This window comes from Podarcis vaucheri (genome assembly GCF_965113315.1).
Source record: "Podarcis vaucheri genome assembly, chromosome: Z".
NCBI classification, from domain to species: Eukaryota; Metazoa; Chordata; class Lepidosauria; order Squamata; family Lacertidae; genus Podarcis; species Podarcis vaucheri.
Window position 1 is genome coordinate 12,910,922 of NC_138758.1, and position 16,071 is coordinate 12,926,992.

Consider the following 16,071-nt stretch of genomic DNA (forward strand, 5'->3'; position numbering starts at 1 on the left):
AATAAAGAAATATTGTCTTACTACATGAAATGAAAAAGACCGAATATATGGATGCTGCTTCAGACAGCAAAATTTTAAAATAATTAGGCAACAAATCTTACAACACTTAACATATTTTTATCTAAAGAGTAAAAGAATCCTTAACTACAGTATTCCCAAAAGTTTCATTACTTGCTTGAAGTCAATTGCTTCCTGAGTCTTCAGGTTATCTTACTGTTGACTGTGTGGGACACATTCCTTTACAGGAGATGTTGATTAAATTTTGCTGGTAACCAGATTATTTCTTCAGTACATTACATAAATAGTCTTAGGAGGTTAGGATGGTTGCTCAGTGCTTTCCAGGACAAATTTGAGATAAGAACTAGACCAAGATCTGGAAAGTTCATTTAGGAATATATTTTATATTGAATGATAGCAACTGTGCTGATGCCACAATCTATTCTACAGTAAAAAGCTATTTACAGATTGGCACCCCTGTTTCCTTCCTCTTCCAATCCAGGGGAAGGGGCAAGGAGGGAAAAGCAGGCACATTGCATCCTCCATGACTTGGTGCTGTGCAAAGCACACTGGAACTCTGTAGCAGAAGTGGGGATATTTATTCATATCAAGGGTTGTATTCCATTATGGGGAACCTTCTGGGGGCCACATGACTGTTGTGGGCAGAGTCAGAGGCAAAAGTTGGGGCTGCAATAGGTGTGGCCTAGAGAGGTATGAGGACCACCTAAGGTTTCCTCTTCTGTGGTGATAACATGTCTAGATCTGTTATAAGGAGAGTAATTCAACTAATGCCTAAGTGTAGTTGCACTGTGCTGCTTGCACTGTATTGCAAGGAATACAGTAATCAGTGCATTGCAAAGTGGGAGAGAAGGTGTGATGAAATTGAACTGTTCATTTTCTTTCTATTTCAGTGCTCATGATCTGTCAAGATGGGATTTATTTGGTTGTAACTACAAGTTATTAAAAACAGGCATTGAGAATGGAGATATGCCTGAACAGGTTTGTATATTTAAAAAAGCAGTAATAGGAAAAATACATCTAAGAAAACAAAAATCACAGTCCTTTTTTTAATAACCATTTTATCTTGTGTTTTAAACACAGATTGTTATTCATGCTCTGCAGTGTACTCACTATGTAATCCTTTGGCAGCTAGCAAAAATTACTGACAGCAGTTCTACAAAGGTAAGCCTTGTTATGATGATGGTGGCAACTTATAGTTTCATAGAATGAAATGTGTAATAGCAGTGTGTCACCAGGTCAAGCTACTTGAAGTGCCTGTCAGTATGATGGGGGGCGGGGAGAGTAGGACAGCTGGTAACCCTTCTGACCTCTGAAGGGCAGGGTGGATTTATTGAGCTGAGGGAGGGAGGTCTCTCATTTAAATGACATAAATGGGACATCTCTTTTCAGCTGCTTATTTCTATCCATAATGAGGAGAACAGAGGAATGCAATGTGTGATCCAGAAACCTGCTTGCAACTTGCACAGGATATAATTCCAAGGGTCAAATAAGCTGCAATTATACTACATGGTTTTTGTTTCTTTTCTTAGATCGTTTCTATTTTATGACAAGTTCTTAGTTAACATACATTTTTTGTTTAACAAGCAAGTATAATTTAAAGCATTGCATATTATTTAACATTCTGTTTCAAAGGAGGATCTTCTACGCTTAAAGAAACAGATGAGGGTATTTTGTCAAATCTGCCAGCACTACCTTACCAACGTAAATACTGCTGTTAAAGAACAGGTTAGTCACTGTTTTACTACTTGGCCCCTTTGCATGTAAGTGTGTAAGTGTGTGTGTGTGTGTGTGTGTGTGTGTGTGTGTATATGTTAAGCAAATCTTGATTTTCCTCAATTGTGTAATAGTGCAAATTGTTAGGATGCTAACGTTTAGAATATTGGAAAGGCAGTATCTTTAGATTGTTTCAACATATAGCATATGAAAACACACTTTTGTTTGATATTTTAGTTGTATAATTTCTAGCCCTGGGGTTGCCATTGCAGTGCTCAATGGCAACCTGGTACCCCAGAACACCTACATTAGTTCCACCGCCCTGCCCAACAATCAATTAAGAAAATTGATTTTTTTATTTTAAAAAGGGACTTTCAGCTATTTTCAACCCAGAATGCTTCTAGGTGCACTGGGCCTGGATGATAGATGGACTGGAAATTACTCAGGTACTGCCTTTAGAAAGGTGAAATATACATGTGCTAAAATACATAGCTCTCTCACTAGATTTAGTAGAGCTCCTCGGAATAAAAGGTAAGCTGGGGGAGGGGACTGTTTCATTAGGTTTTTGTTTTATTTTATTGGATGTCATTCTTTTGGTGTTTGAAAGGTTAATATTTAGATAAATGGGAAACTTAGTTGGATCCTTACTTTACAAGTTTACAGTTAACTGTTTATTGGATTCCTTGCCACAATAATACAATCATACTAAAATCTGTTAATGCTTAAAATTGGAAGAATAAGGTGGGTCCTAAAACATCTCAGGTGTCAAAGGTCAGGGTCTTCATAATATGACAGACACAATGTAATGATGAGGTGGGAATTCCACATCTAACAGCCTGCAACAGAAATATATATATATATAATTACGGTTCTTATCATTTTTTTGCAGGCCTTTACAATTTTGTGTGATGTATTAATGATCTTCAGTCATCAGATTATGTCAGGAGGTCGTGACATCTTAGAGCCGCTAGTTTATACTCCTGACTCTTCATTGCAAGCTGAAATGTTGAGTTTTATTCTCGATCATGTCTTCATTGACCAGGATGATGATAACAACAGTGCAGGTATAAGGCTGTGAAATCATCTTCTAATCATATTGACAGAATCTGAATATGACCCAAAAGACCTGGGTTCTCCCTTAATCTACTAAATCACTGGCTTCCTCAGAATAGCTTGCCTATTTTCTTTTCTTATCACATGAGTTCTCAGCTGCAGTCTGAAGTGGTACAGTGAAGACACATGTTTATCACTTGAGTGGGAATTAGGCTCTGGCTTTCACCATATTTTCATCATTGCAGTCTAAATTGTAGTAACTCACGTTAGCTTAGAATATGTCATTTACAACAGTTAGAACTTTGTGGCCTTGCATTGTGTCCTGCTTTCAGTTACCTTTAAAAGATAGCTCTATGATTCCATGAAATACCAATCGAAGTGTAAATTCTTGTAAAAAAGTTGGAAAGGGATCATACAAGAAATGAATAAAGAGAACTTAAATCAACTACCAAAACTATTCTGTGCTACGGTGTACTTAAAGTTTTATTTTCTTTTTAAAGATTGCCTTGTTAATACAGTGTAGCTGGTAAAGCATTTGGTAGTCACTTCTTTTTTCCTGCTGTCATAGGTTATTTTCAACAACATTTTCAGCAGTTGTTAATAAATGTCCAGTTGATGAGAATTGATTTTTTTAATGCTGTGCACCTTATTTCATTTCTTAGATGGACAGCAGGATGATGAAGCCAGTAAGATTGAAGCTTTGCACAAAAGAAGAAATTTGCTTGCAGCTTTTTGTAAACTTATTGTATATACAGTGGTGGAAATGAATACTGCTGCAGATATTTTTAAGCAATATATGAAGGTAATTCAGCATTTCTTATCTTCTGAAAATTGTGGGGTGGGGCTTTCATGTTAACTGGTTGCTGTCAGCTAGCATGTTCTCATTTTTCAAGTATTTTATATTTCCTTTTTATGTGTGGCTGTTAGACCATAAACAGTTCATATACTTGATTCATATTAGTGTACATTTGTTTTCCTTCTGTCTTGTATTGATAGAATGCATGTCTTGCCTGGGCCCTCGGAATGTCTTGTTAAATTGTAGTTAAATGAAATATTTTAAAGTCCTTTTTTAGTATCTCTTCAATTGACTTCTTGACACTGTTAAGAAGTGACTGTTTGCTGTCAGCAAGTCAAGCTGTTCTGTGTGCTTTCTCTCCCATACAGTATTACAATGATTATGGAGATATAATCAAAGAAACAATGAGTAAAACAAGGCAAATAGATAAAATCCAGTGTGCAAAGACTCTGATTCTTAGTTTACAACAGGTAAGTACTTACTCAATTAAAGTACCTGATCCCAGTGGTTGCTAAAAGCAGACCTTTTTAAAATAAATTAGTGCAACTCAAGTTATAGGAGTAATTCTATTTATATCTGAGTCCATTGTTATGCCCATGAAGTTCTGTGATACTTAATGCTAACTTTAATGAGCATTGACAATTAGGAAATTTCTGGGAACAAATCACATTTCATATGTTTGTGATTTCTCTCAAAGAGAAATTCAGTCACTTAAATGTATGCGAGTGTGCATGGGCCATGTGTTGGACTACCCTCACCTGAAGGAACAGGGTTTCCCATATGTTTCCCTCAGTCTGTAAATTAATGGGTTGAATAATATGTCAGCTTGCATTCACCCTGCAGGCCATCAGACGATAATTCTGAAATACTTTAATAAATCCTTATTAATTAATATTAATGCCCAAGTTCATAATGTCCCAATTCATTAAGCACATTTCTTCTATGCTCTTCTTCACCTTGCATATATTTTAGAACTAGTTCTAACACCACATTGCAAAAGGTTTACCGAAAATAAGTTGACATACGGGTACGCACATTGTAAGCTTCAATCAAGTTTTGGGAGATGGAATTTAGCAGACAGAATGCTCTGTACACTTCATTGTATTGTTATAAGTAATACTACCCTCTTTATAAACTTATATCTTGCTGGAGTGTAAGCAAAGTTATTCTTTTATGTTGAAAGACTAGCTCTTAAGATGGTTTTGTTTAAAGTTGGTAGAAGACGCTCATTTTGTAAGATTTGGGGAAATAGTCAGATTATGCATTAAATTACACAAAAGTTTATTAAGACTGAAAAATGCTTTCTTTATGCAGCTTTTCAATGAGATGATTCAAGAAAATGGGTATAACTTTGACAGATCATCACCAACTTTCAGTGGCATTAAGGAGTTAGCTCGACGTTTTGCTTTAACATTTGGACTCGATCAACTGAAAACAAGAGAAGCCATTGCTATGCTACACAAGTAATTGCTCCCATTTTTTGTTTTTTTTGTTTTTGTTTCGGAAAACACAAATGCATCTTGAGTTTTGAATTACTATTTAGCTTTTTGTGAATTTAATGTGTGATCAATCTCACCATTTCTAGCAGGTGGAAGGTCTAAAATAAATTGTATATTCAATTCTAGCCAATTCAGTCTTTGTGGTAGGGGTAGAACCTGTGGCGCAGAGGCCAAATATAACTCTCCAGGCATATGTGAACCTCAGTTTGAAAGATTCACCACCTATGTAACTTCCTGTAATTTCAGCAGTGCTATCACACAAACCCCTTGGAGGTCTGTGCATTTTACTCCATCTGCTACACAATAGCTGGCTTTCTTCTAGCCTAGCTGGGCATATCAGAAAGTAGACCATGATATTTCTGAAGCTTTTTTATGATGTTAAGGCTGTAGTTTAGTGGCAGAGAACCTGTTTTGCATGAAGAAGCTCTGAGGTTCAAGACCTAGCATCACCTTTGTTTTTCAGAGTTGGGCATCAGGCAGTGGGTAGACTTTCATAAAGCACTTTCATATGTGCACACAACACCAAAAAGAAAAGTGTCATACTTTGAATTTCCTGTATTCCATGAGAATACAAAAACAAATAGGAAAAATCCTTTTAGCTTCATTTAAAATGTTTAATTTTAATTGAGAACAATGTTTCATTCACAGTTGTAAAATACATGATTTGCAATATTTTAAATGTAAAAAATACTGTTTACCCTTTTGAAATATTTTTCTAGCATCAATTGTTTTGGAGCCTTTTCATCTCAAAGGGAAATCTTACTGTATGTTTTTCATTTTTTTGCCCTTTGTGAAAACTTATTTATAAGCGTTCACTTAAATCCTTAATTGTTTTCAGGGACGGCATAGAGTTTGCTTTTAAAGAGCCTAACCCTCAAGGTGAGAGCCATCCACCATTAAATCTGGCATTTCTTGATATATTGAGTGAGTTCTCATCCAAACTTCTCAGGCAAGACAAAAAAACAGTGTAAGTACTTTCTTTATATTTGGATTTTCTTACAAGCTACATGGATGTCTTTTAAGTATCATCATTTGTTCTTTTAATAAATTTGTTCTGTAATATATTTCTCTGAGAATAGCTGTGCCTTAATGTGGAATTAATTAATTAATTAATTAATTAAAGTAAATAGAATTGTTTCAGAATGTTGTGGGTGGACAAACTTTAGCACTGGGGCGTAGTGCCTAAGTCTTCTTGTTGCTGTTTGAGACACTAGAATTAGGACAAAATATACATGTAGCTTGTCCATGATGTATGGAACAAGAATAGCTTTTACCAAAAATTCCAGAGGAGAATTTGATAGTAGTTCCAGAGCCAACATTCCATTCCATTCCATTCTAGCTCTATAGGTCTGTTTGCTATTACATTCCAGATTAGGGCCATCTCAACAGTCTTTTCTAACTTGATGCAGTCTGCTAGTGGGGTGCAGAATTATTATTACAATTAATATTACAATTATTATTATTATTAAATTTGTATACAACCCTTGATCCAAAGATCACAGTGTGGCTCATAACATAAAAATACCAAATGAGAACACAAAATACATAATAACCCAAAAACAAAATGAGCAGATGTAAGAATGGCTAGAGTTTGTGTTGACAAAAGCAATACATGGAAATGGCTGCTAGCTGTTTTGTTATTGCAGGGAGAATTGCTGCTTAAATGCTATTTCTGTCTTTAGACCTTTGAATTTAAAAGCTTTAGAGAACTGTGCCATTACTTTTGATATTCTTATGTTAAATATATATCCAGTGTGTTTTAGTAATAATTTATTGTTCCTTCTTAAAGGTATGTATATCTGGAGAAGTTCATGACATTTCAGATGTCTCTCCGAAGAGAAGATGTGTGGCTTCCACTCATGTCTTACAGGAACTCTTTGCTAGCTGGGGGTGATGACGATACTATGTCAGTCATTAGTGGAATCAGTAATCGAGGGTCTACAGTAAGGAACAAAAAAACAAAACCAGCTACAGGGAAGCGGAAACTACCAGAAGGTTTGTATTTTTAATTTTTTCATTCCAGCATGTTTGGCTTTCAACTTGAGAAGTGCTAAAATGTAAACTGTAGTACAGTTCCTGATTTCATTTAATGTGAAGGCCTCTCACAAAACCTTAGCTATTTGTAGCCCACTGTTAATAAGAAAGCTTTCAGCTTAATTTAGTCTTAGTGAAAACAATATATTTATTGTACTCCAAACCACTGACTTGTGTGATCCTGCCTCCCTTCGTGGTTTTCTGAAACCATAGTTGCTGTTTTGTGACTTCTGACAGATCTTGGGCAAACTTTTGTTAGGGCCAGAAAGGGATTTCCATGAGTTGAAGTGGTTTTGCAGATGCATGTTTTGCAGGCAGGGCTGGGTTAGCACGAAACATAGTTTCCCTGTAGTAAACAGGGAAAGGGAGGGAACCACCTATCAGTGGTGGTGGGGATGACTCTATGCCACATTCCTGATAGCCATATAATTTTAGGGAGTGGTAATTGGATTTTCTGCATTGAGTCTATGCCTGTTGATTCTTTTTTCCTGCAGTACAGGAGGGGACCATCCGGTGAGTTGCTCCAGTAGTCAGGTGGAGCTAGTGTGCCTCCTAAGTGGGAATGAGATGTTGCTGTTATTTGTGTTGAGGTCTACTTCCCAGTCTGTGCAACCACACTAGCTCTTTTTCTTCCTTTGACTTTCCTTTCTTTGGGTTACTGACAAGGGGGACACTTAAAAAAGAAGAAAGGAACTCAATAAAAAGACAAAGACTTTTTCTTTTGGAGGTAACCAGTACAGGCAGCACTGCCTACCAAGTACAGTGCTTCCAGCCCAGAAGTCTTTTTGGAGGGAGGCAGGGGCAAAGGAGGGAAGCGCTCAGAGCTACAGAAAGCAAAGGGTTGAGCAGCTAATGTGGTAGGCCTATTCCTGCCAATCAATCTGTCCCCTGGCATTTGTTCCTGATGACCCAAAGCCTCCTGAAATGAGGTTTCCCTGCATTCATCAGGGAAGTTGTGCCAGTCCAGGATTGGACAGTGGTAGGTCAGAAGCTGGGAGTGGCTAGCACAGATTGTCTCACTCACCCATGATTAACCAGGCCTTTACTCTGAATTTGGCAGATTGTTTTGGTGGCAGCAGCGGGGGGCTCATCTGGGGAGTCCATAGCAAGCACCCAGTCACAGAAGAGTTTAAGCAGCTGTGCCTCAGGACAGTTAAGACTCAAAGACTGGGCAAGAGATTCCAAGATATATAAAATATATTAATAAGCATCCTTGAGGGAAGTACCCTATCTGAGAAAGGTGGTCATTAACGCGAAAGTAGTTTGCTTGGCTTTGTACAAAATGATAGTTTCTTGCCGGGGTATTTTATCAGTGCACTGTACTCTTAGAGACATGACCCATATCACTGCAGTTTTGTTTAGTTGTTTTAGTTAAGGGTTTTGAGTTCTAAAGCTGTTTTATTTCTCTAGCTGAGGAAAGCAGCAGTAGCGACAGCATGTGGATGAACAGGGAGCAAACAATGCACACACCTGTCATGATGCAGACGCCGCAACTCACTTCCACCATCATGAGGGAGCCCAAAAGATTGCGGCCTGAAGAAAGCTACATGGGTGTCTATCCAATGCAGCCTGAACACCACCAACCTCCACTCGATTACAAGTATATACACGCTTCTCTCCTTTGTGCTTTGCTGCTACTACTGAAATATTTGGTCTGCCCTTCTTTTAAAATCTTGTTTATTCTTCTTCCAAGTACGCAGGTAACATGGATGTTAGCTCAAAGGCAGCAGGAAGAAGTAGCGAGACAGCAGCAGGAGAGAGCAGCCATGAACTACGTGAAGCTGAGAACCAACCTGCAGCATGCCATGTAAGCTCAAGCAACAGTTGCCTATATATAATGTTTCTTATTCTTTGCTAGTATGTTTTGTCCTTGGGTTTACATTATTTATCTCTTAATTGTAGTCCATGTGCCTTGATACATCTGGCCAAGATCTATAGAACTCTGAAACTAGCTTACTTTGGGGGTTTAGTCTCAAGTTTCTCACATGAACTTTCCCAATGCCACACAGCAAAGCACCTTTGAAATTGGTGGAGTTTCTAGTACAACAACAACAACAACAACAAATTATTATTATTATTAATGCCACCCATCTGAGTGGGTTGCATAAAATCACAGTAAACATCAAATGTTTAAAATGTTTCATTCTTTTGGAACAGCTGTTCTCAACCCATTCATTCTCCCCTGCGTACCTGAATGATAAGCAAGGGGTGCAGTGTTTGCCACATTGTACATAAATTTATATCAACAGAACTAGCTAGCTTGCCAGGGGATTGGGTGGGGGATAAGGAGGAATTGCAGTTGCAGAGCCATAGCAGGATATAGATGGGAAGACAAATGAGAATACAATGTGGACTGTGCTCAAGGAATATTTGTCTTTGGCTGGAACCCTGGGCAGTCATTTCATGTGGTGCAAGCCTTTGAATGCAGCCATCATCTTAAAAGAGTTGCTGAATCCCTTCTCATAGTTAGTTAAATTATGTGCCTACATATAAGGATGGCAAAGCACTAGCACTCCTGATTCTTTCTGAAGTCGCTTACTCTTTAGAAACTGCTAGTGTTGGGTCTTGATGCAAACTGTATATTTGAGATCGTTCTTAATTTATGTTTCAAACATACATATTGGTGAAAGGCTAGGCATTGTTCACACATTTATTTATTACATTTTTAGTTGTTTTATTCTCTGAGTGACTATTTTTAGAGATAAACTTCTGAGAGCTTTCAATAGTCAAGAGCTTTTATTTCCAGTGCTTACTTTCTGTAAGTAACTTGATGGCAAATGTCAATGGATTTTTTATATAACAGTTATATGTATTACACGACTAAGTTAAAGTTCTGTATTAATATTTAAATATCAGTCGACGTGGCACAAGTCTAATGGAGGATGACGAGGAGCCAATTGTGGAAGATGTGATGATGTCATCAGAAGGGCGCATTGAAGATCTCAATGAAGGCATGGATTTCGATACCATGGACATAGATTTAGTAAGAAAAATCAATTACTGCTATCTCAAAGCTTTTCCGCTGCTGTATCTGTCTTCATAAGATGGCTATAGCATTGCACTGATTCTGCCACAGCAGGTTTTAGGACTCTGCTGCAAATGTTGCTTTTGTGCTAACTCAATCTGGATGCACCATGTCTTTGTCTAGTACGTCAACTAAATTAAATGTTAACAGATCTCTAGATTTTATTCACTGGCTGACACGTTTTAAATAAAACTCATAGAAGTAGGTGTATTAATTTTAGATGGTCTAAGCAGATTGCATAAATAAACATCCGAATATGATGATACTTGGTTTGCTTTTCAGCCACCATCAAAGAACAGGAGAGAGAGAACAGAGCTAAAGCCAGATTTCTTTGATCCTGCTTCAATCATGGATGAATCTGTAAGTGTGATATGACAAGCTGGGTAATGTATTTAATTGCAATATTTGATGATCTACAAATTAGTTTGTCAGGGCAAACATCACTTCCTCCTTGGCAGCTGTGATAAGGACCTTCTCCTTGGCTCAGAGCTTGGAAGGTGCTAGCACATAAATTCTGCATTCATTCCAGAAGTACTCCCAGTTGAGCCTGAAGGTTGCCATGAAATGGGCTGCCCCTTCCTCCTGAGTTTGTAGCTAGTAGGGGAATTGTTCCTGACCTCTAGTTACAGTTCTAGTGCCTCTGAAGCTCATAGAGAGATGAGGCACAGAATCACAAATTTTGACTACTCATTAAAATGGACCCATTAAAATAGAAAAAAGTTACAATAAAAAATAAGAGACTAAACACCACAGAACCTTTCTCCTGGAGAGTATCTTTCCAATGTAAAAACAAATGTATTACAGTCATACCTCGGGATAAATACGCTTCAGGATAAGTATTTTCGGGTTGTGCTCTACGGTGACCCGGAAGTAACGGAAGATTTTTTTGTAGGCAGCTGTAATCTGGGGTCCCCCAAATGCACTGCTTAAAGTCAACACCATGCATTTGAGGGGTTTAAGATAGCAGCGACCTGCTGCGTATGGCAAATGAACATCTCTCTTACGAAAGTGCCATTGCCTTCCATTCTGGGGAGTATGGGGATAGGTAGGATTGAGGGAACAGCAGCAGGGGTGGATTGGTGTCACAGCGGATTGGTGTCAAAGTGGAAGGTGCACCAAAGAATGCTGGCCTAGAGTAAATCAGTCAGTTCCTTTTGCTTGAATTGGAAAAGTAGCAGCATTTTATCAATTGCACCACAAGATGGCAGTAGATACTAAATTATTTGATCAAAAAGTCTTGTGGTAGCTGTAAGTACAGCTTCTGAAGAAGTGTGCATGCACACAAAGCTTATACCAAAAACAGACTTAGTTGGTCTCTAAGGTGCTACAGGACAATTTTTTTATATATTTTGATTGTGTCAGACCAACACGGCTACCTACTTGAATGTGAATACATAGTTTTTAGAAATAGACAGACTTTGGCTTTTAATTTCAGAAAGAAACAATAACCTTTACTAGACTTCTTTTTACTTTTCCCTCCAAGCCATAAGTTCTATTTCATTGTTCTTCTAGCATAGGCACCTGAAAGGGAAACAACTGGTAGATACGGAAATGTATATATAAAGAAATGCACGTTGATTCAAAGTTTACCCTTGCTTTCTCTAAACATAAATATTTTTTAGTACAGTTCTAATAATTCTAATGTAACCACAGTTGGAAAAATGAAAAGTCTTCACTTCTAGTGACCTGCTTTCTGTATTCTACAGATTCATGTTAAATATTGTCTTGGTGTTCTCAACCCAATTGAAATTATTTGCATTACATTTCTTCTGCATGTAGCTGAAATATGTTGTAGCTTAAATATGAATAAGCTGCATTACCTTCTGGATTTGCAGTTCTTTATATATTTCCACTAACCCAATTTCATCACGAGGAAAAGAGAAAAAGTTACTATGCTCTATTTTCTACTTAGTATTACTGGCATGTGGGACTCCCTGCTTCAGGCTAATCTCCCTCAGGGGAAAGGGGTTGGGGGCATCATGCCCAAAGCAGGTGAGACCAGCGCCCAAAGTGTCCCAAGGCCAAAATGTACACACAAACTCAACCCCATTCTCTCTTTCCACTCTGATTGGCTTGCACTGAGAAAGAGTTCCCCAGATAGGGCAAGCAGCCATTTAGCATCTACACTTGGGCTCCCCTTTCTCAGTGGATGTTGTATGATAAGAGGCCTGGCAGACAGCTTCACACTGCTGGTGTATACACTAAAAGTATTTTCTGTTTATAGATATTAACTGCTGTAGACACTGGTGAAAAAAAAATTACAACCTGATCTCAACTTCATACATTTCCCCCCTCTCTTCTAGGTTCTTGGGGTATCAATGTTTTAATTCCAGTACAACCGATAACACCATGCTGAAGTTGTTTTCTAATGTGGAAGAGATTTTTAAAATAAAAAAACATGTGGTAGATACAGCGATATTCTAAATAAGATTTTTTTCTCTAAGGAGAATGATGTGCTTACAAGATCCAGTACATTTAAGAGGCAGTTTTGTTTGCCTGAAATATAAAGGACAAGTAAACAACTTGAGGATAAGCTACAGTTTCTGTTGGCAAACCAGTATTTTATTTATGTAATATTAGTTTATTTCCAAATCATAGTAAATAATCACTTTTTTGAAATTCGTAGCTGTTGGATAGGGGCTTGGTGCATTTTCAAGCCCTCCTCTTTATGATTTTTCTGATAGAATTCAAATAATCATGACTTATTCTAGATTACTGTTGAAATTATGAGTTGAAATGATGGGATGCTTCCGAGAATTATTGAATTGTTGGAAGGGACTTGAAGCATTTTCAGCGAAATGCTATAAATTTTGGTCAACCGAAGCATTGGTTAACTTACAATAATCATAGAGAGAAATAAACTTACAAGCTGATTGTTTTACTCAAAAGCTATTTTAGGACCTAAAATGCCCAAGCCTCCCAAAACTTGCTTATTGCATATTCATGAAATATTCAGAAACCATAAACTGCCAGAAAGCACTGAGATCAATCCTGCTTACCCATTTATGACCCTGAGAGTTTGCTTGTCCTTTAAGAAAAATGTAATGTTGTGAAATTCCTTCCAGTAGTGCCACTGTATTTTGTCTCCAAATAAAGAAGCTTATTGTAGTATGTTTGCAGAAAAAAAAAATCTAAACAAAAAATATACAGCTTATTAGAGTGTGGGAATAGGGGTCTAAATTCTAAATAAAATAAATATATATATATAAATATACATACATATATATATATATATATATATAAATTGGTGCTGATTTTATAATTGCGCAGTTTGTTTAGTTTTTTCTTACTTTTAAATTCCAACTTAAAAATTATGAGGTTTCAGAAATATATTGAAAGTTTAACAATGTTTAAAAATAGATGAGCATGAAAACTCATGCTTTAAAAATGATTTTTAATTTTGTATTTTATATTGGTTTATCTATCTCTGTCTTTGCAAGCAGTCTTCAGGTTAATACTTCTAACAGGTTACAGTACATTTCCTCTGTATGTAAATTAAATTGGATAATAGAATTCATCAATTCCCCCCATAATATTCTTTGAAAGCTAAGCTTTAAATTTCATTTCATGACTTTTTCACAATTAAATTTAACCATTCTAAATAAAAACATGGATCTATGCCATTTTGACATCAACTCACTGCAAGGCTTAGGCAGCTACACATCACTTTAAAGGAAATGTTAACTTATATTACATATGTATATTTTTTGTCAGTTGTCTCTCAGCTCTTGAGGTATATAATTTCTAATCATTCCATGCGCCTTAAAATGCTTGCAATACAATAACTTCCTCAGATAAGCAAATATTTTTAAAAAGGCCTCTTATTCACTCAAAAAATCAAATTGTGGGCTGTGGTAGCCATAAACCATAGGTTTTCTAAAGTATCGTGATGACATAATTATTTTGAAAAATCATGGGTTAATGAACACACGGAGCCAATCTGCCTAGCTTCATACTATCATGTCTAAAAACGTACTGCCTATATTTCCCCCCCTTCTCCACACCACTGCATTTAAATAGAACTGCTGAAAGGACTGTATATATGATTTAAACTTAAGCTGATTTTTTTCCTACTCTTGAAGGAGTGTTTCTTTGTGAAAGCAGTTCTTACAGCTTTATGTTTTCAAACTAAAAATGTTTTATATATTTACCTTAACCTGTTGTCCTCCACATTCTATTGTCCTAATTGTACTGTTTTCTGATTTGTATTTATGTCTTGAGACAAGTAACTTTTTGAATAAAAATAAACCTACAGTATGTTGTAAGTTTGATCTTTTTGAATCAAGGGTAGAGGAGAAAATAAAAAAGAGTATGAATGGTGCAAATGTTATGTTTATAAAAATTAAAGCTTTTTCCATGTCTTTTGCGTTTTTGTCTCAGAATTGGGATAATGTATGGAAAATGCACTGTTTTATATTTGTAATAAATTGTACAAGTTTTTAAAATGTGAATAAAGCACTAATTGGGTTAATAATTTAAAGTAGAGATGTTATGCAATGATGATTGGTGTAAACATTTCTTTAACTGAAGATAAGTTTGTGTCTTCTCCCCACCCCCCATTCTCCTACCTGCCCGAATTGTAATTGTATTTATCAAGCTCATCAAGAGAAAAAAAAATTTAGGGATATAAGCTGTTCACTGGTGTTCATTAAAGTTGTTGAAAGTCCAAGCTCTGCAGAAGCCCTAGCACCTGTATTAAGTTGGTCTGATTTAAACTGTTCTGATTCTGTGTTGCTACTGTAATTGTGGGCATATGCATACAATCTTATCAAAACTTAATAATGATCGATGTTGCATTCTGATGCACACTTACTTGAAAATAAGAACCAATAGCAAAGATTTCTAAGAATGTATAGGTACTATCCATTGAAATCAGTGGGATTTAAGTTTCCATTGTTTCCAGTGAGACCTTGTGTAATTGACTTCTATCCATAATACATGACACAAGATGAATCACATATATACACATATACGTGCATAATATTGTATGCCGCCTTTCCATAGTTCCATATTCAAGACTGCTTACAACCTAAAAAAATACATAACTGCAACATGGCAAAAGTGGTCATAAACAATAAAAAGACATCAAAAAATACACAACCAAGCTGAGCAATTTCCAGCTAAATCACAAGATGTAAAATAAAGGCACTAAGAACAACGGCAACACCCCCTATTCCCCAAAAACACCCCAGCCCAAGAGTCTGTTCAGCAGCCTCAGTTTTTGTAGTTGTAGTCAGGCCTTTTCCCTCCCAGGCCAAGTCGAAAAGGCTCGGAAGACAAAATGGTATCAGACTTGTTCCACCTGTTTTTCACCTTGGATAGCTAGCCTGAGAGCTTTCGGAGTTTGTAACAAGTTGCTCTTCTATATCAAGACTGGGGGGAAACTTCTTCACACTACAGGATTTGACAGGTTACAAATTTCCAAATGATTTTACTCTTTACTTGGATGGAGTCACATAAATGTACAGTGGTGCCTCGCAAGACGAAAATAATCCGTTCCGCGAGTCTCTTTGTCTAGCGGTTTTTTCATCTTGCGAAGCAACCCGATTAGCGCTATTAGCGGTTTAGCGGCTATTAAAGGCTTAGTGGGTTAGCGGCTAAAAGGCGATTAGCGGCTTAGAAAAGGGGGGAAAGCGAAAAAAATCGCAAGACTCGCAAAACGTTTTTGTCTTGCAAAGCAAGCCCATAGGGAAATTCATCTTGCGAAGTGCATCGAAAAACGGAAAACCCTTTCGTCTAGCAGGTTTTTCGTCTTGCGGGGCACCACTGTACTTTCTGAATTAACGTAATCCACCTGCAGTTCTGATTTCAGTGCCAGTTTCCCAGAATTTGGTACACACCTCATTTTTCATATATGATTTACCTGAGATTCCTGCATTGCAGCGGGTTGAACTAGATTACCCTCAGGATCACTTCCAACTCTAGAATCCTGT

General features: G+C 37.0%; 1 protein-coding gene across 1 annotated transcript in view; it reads left to right on the plus strand.

Annotated features, from left to right (window-relative positions):
* Positions 1–14,818, plus strand: part of STAG2 (STAG2 cohesin complex component) — a 63,140-nt gene extending 48,322 nt beyond the window's left edge. The window contains exons 21-34 of the mRNA XM_082207341.1: positions 909–996; positions 1,099–1,179; positions 1,651–1,743; positions 2,621–2,795; positions 3,447–3,586; positions 3,949–4,050; positions 4,895–5,043; positions 5,918–6,046; positions 6,869–7,074; positions 8,524–8,713; positions 8,807–8,920; positions 9,970–10,096; positions 10,421–10,498; positions 12,442–14,818. Coding sequence (XP_082063467.1) covers positions 909–996; positions 1,099–1,179; positions 1,651–1,743; positions 2,621–2,795; positions 3,447–3,586; positions 3,949–4,050; positions 4,895–5,043; positions 5,918–6,046; positions 6,869–7,074; positions 8,524–8,713; positions 8,807–8,920; positions 9,970–10,096; positions 10,421–10,498; positions 12,442–12,465 — 1,696 coding nt within the window. The 3' untranslated portion in view covers positions 12,466–14,818. The remainder of the gene's footprint in view (positions 1–908; positions 997–1,098; positions 1,180–1,650; positions 1,744–2,620; positions 2,796–3,446; positions 3,587–3,948; positions 4,051–4,894; positions 5,044–5,917; positions 6,047–6,868; positions 7,075–8,523; positions 8,714–8,806; positions 8,921–9,969; positions 10,097–10,420; positions 10,499–12,441) is intronic.
* Positions 14,819–16,071: the final 1,253 nt, after the last annotated feature.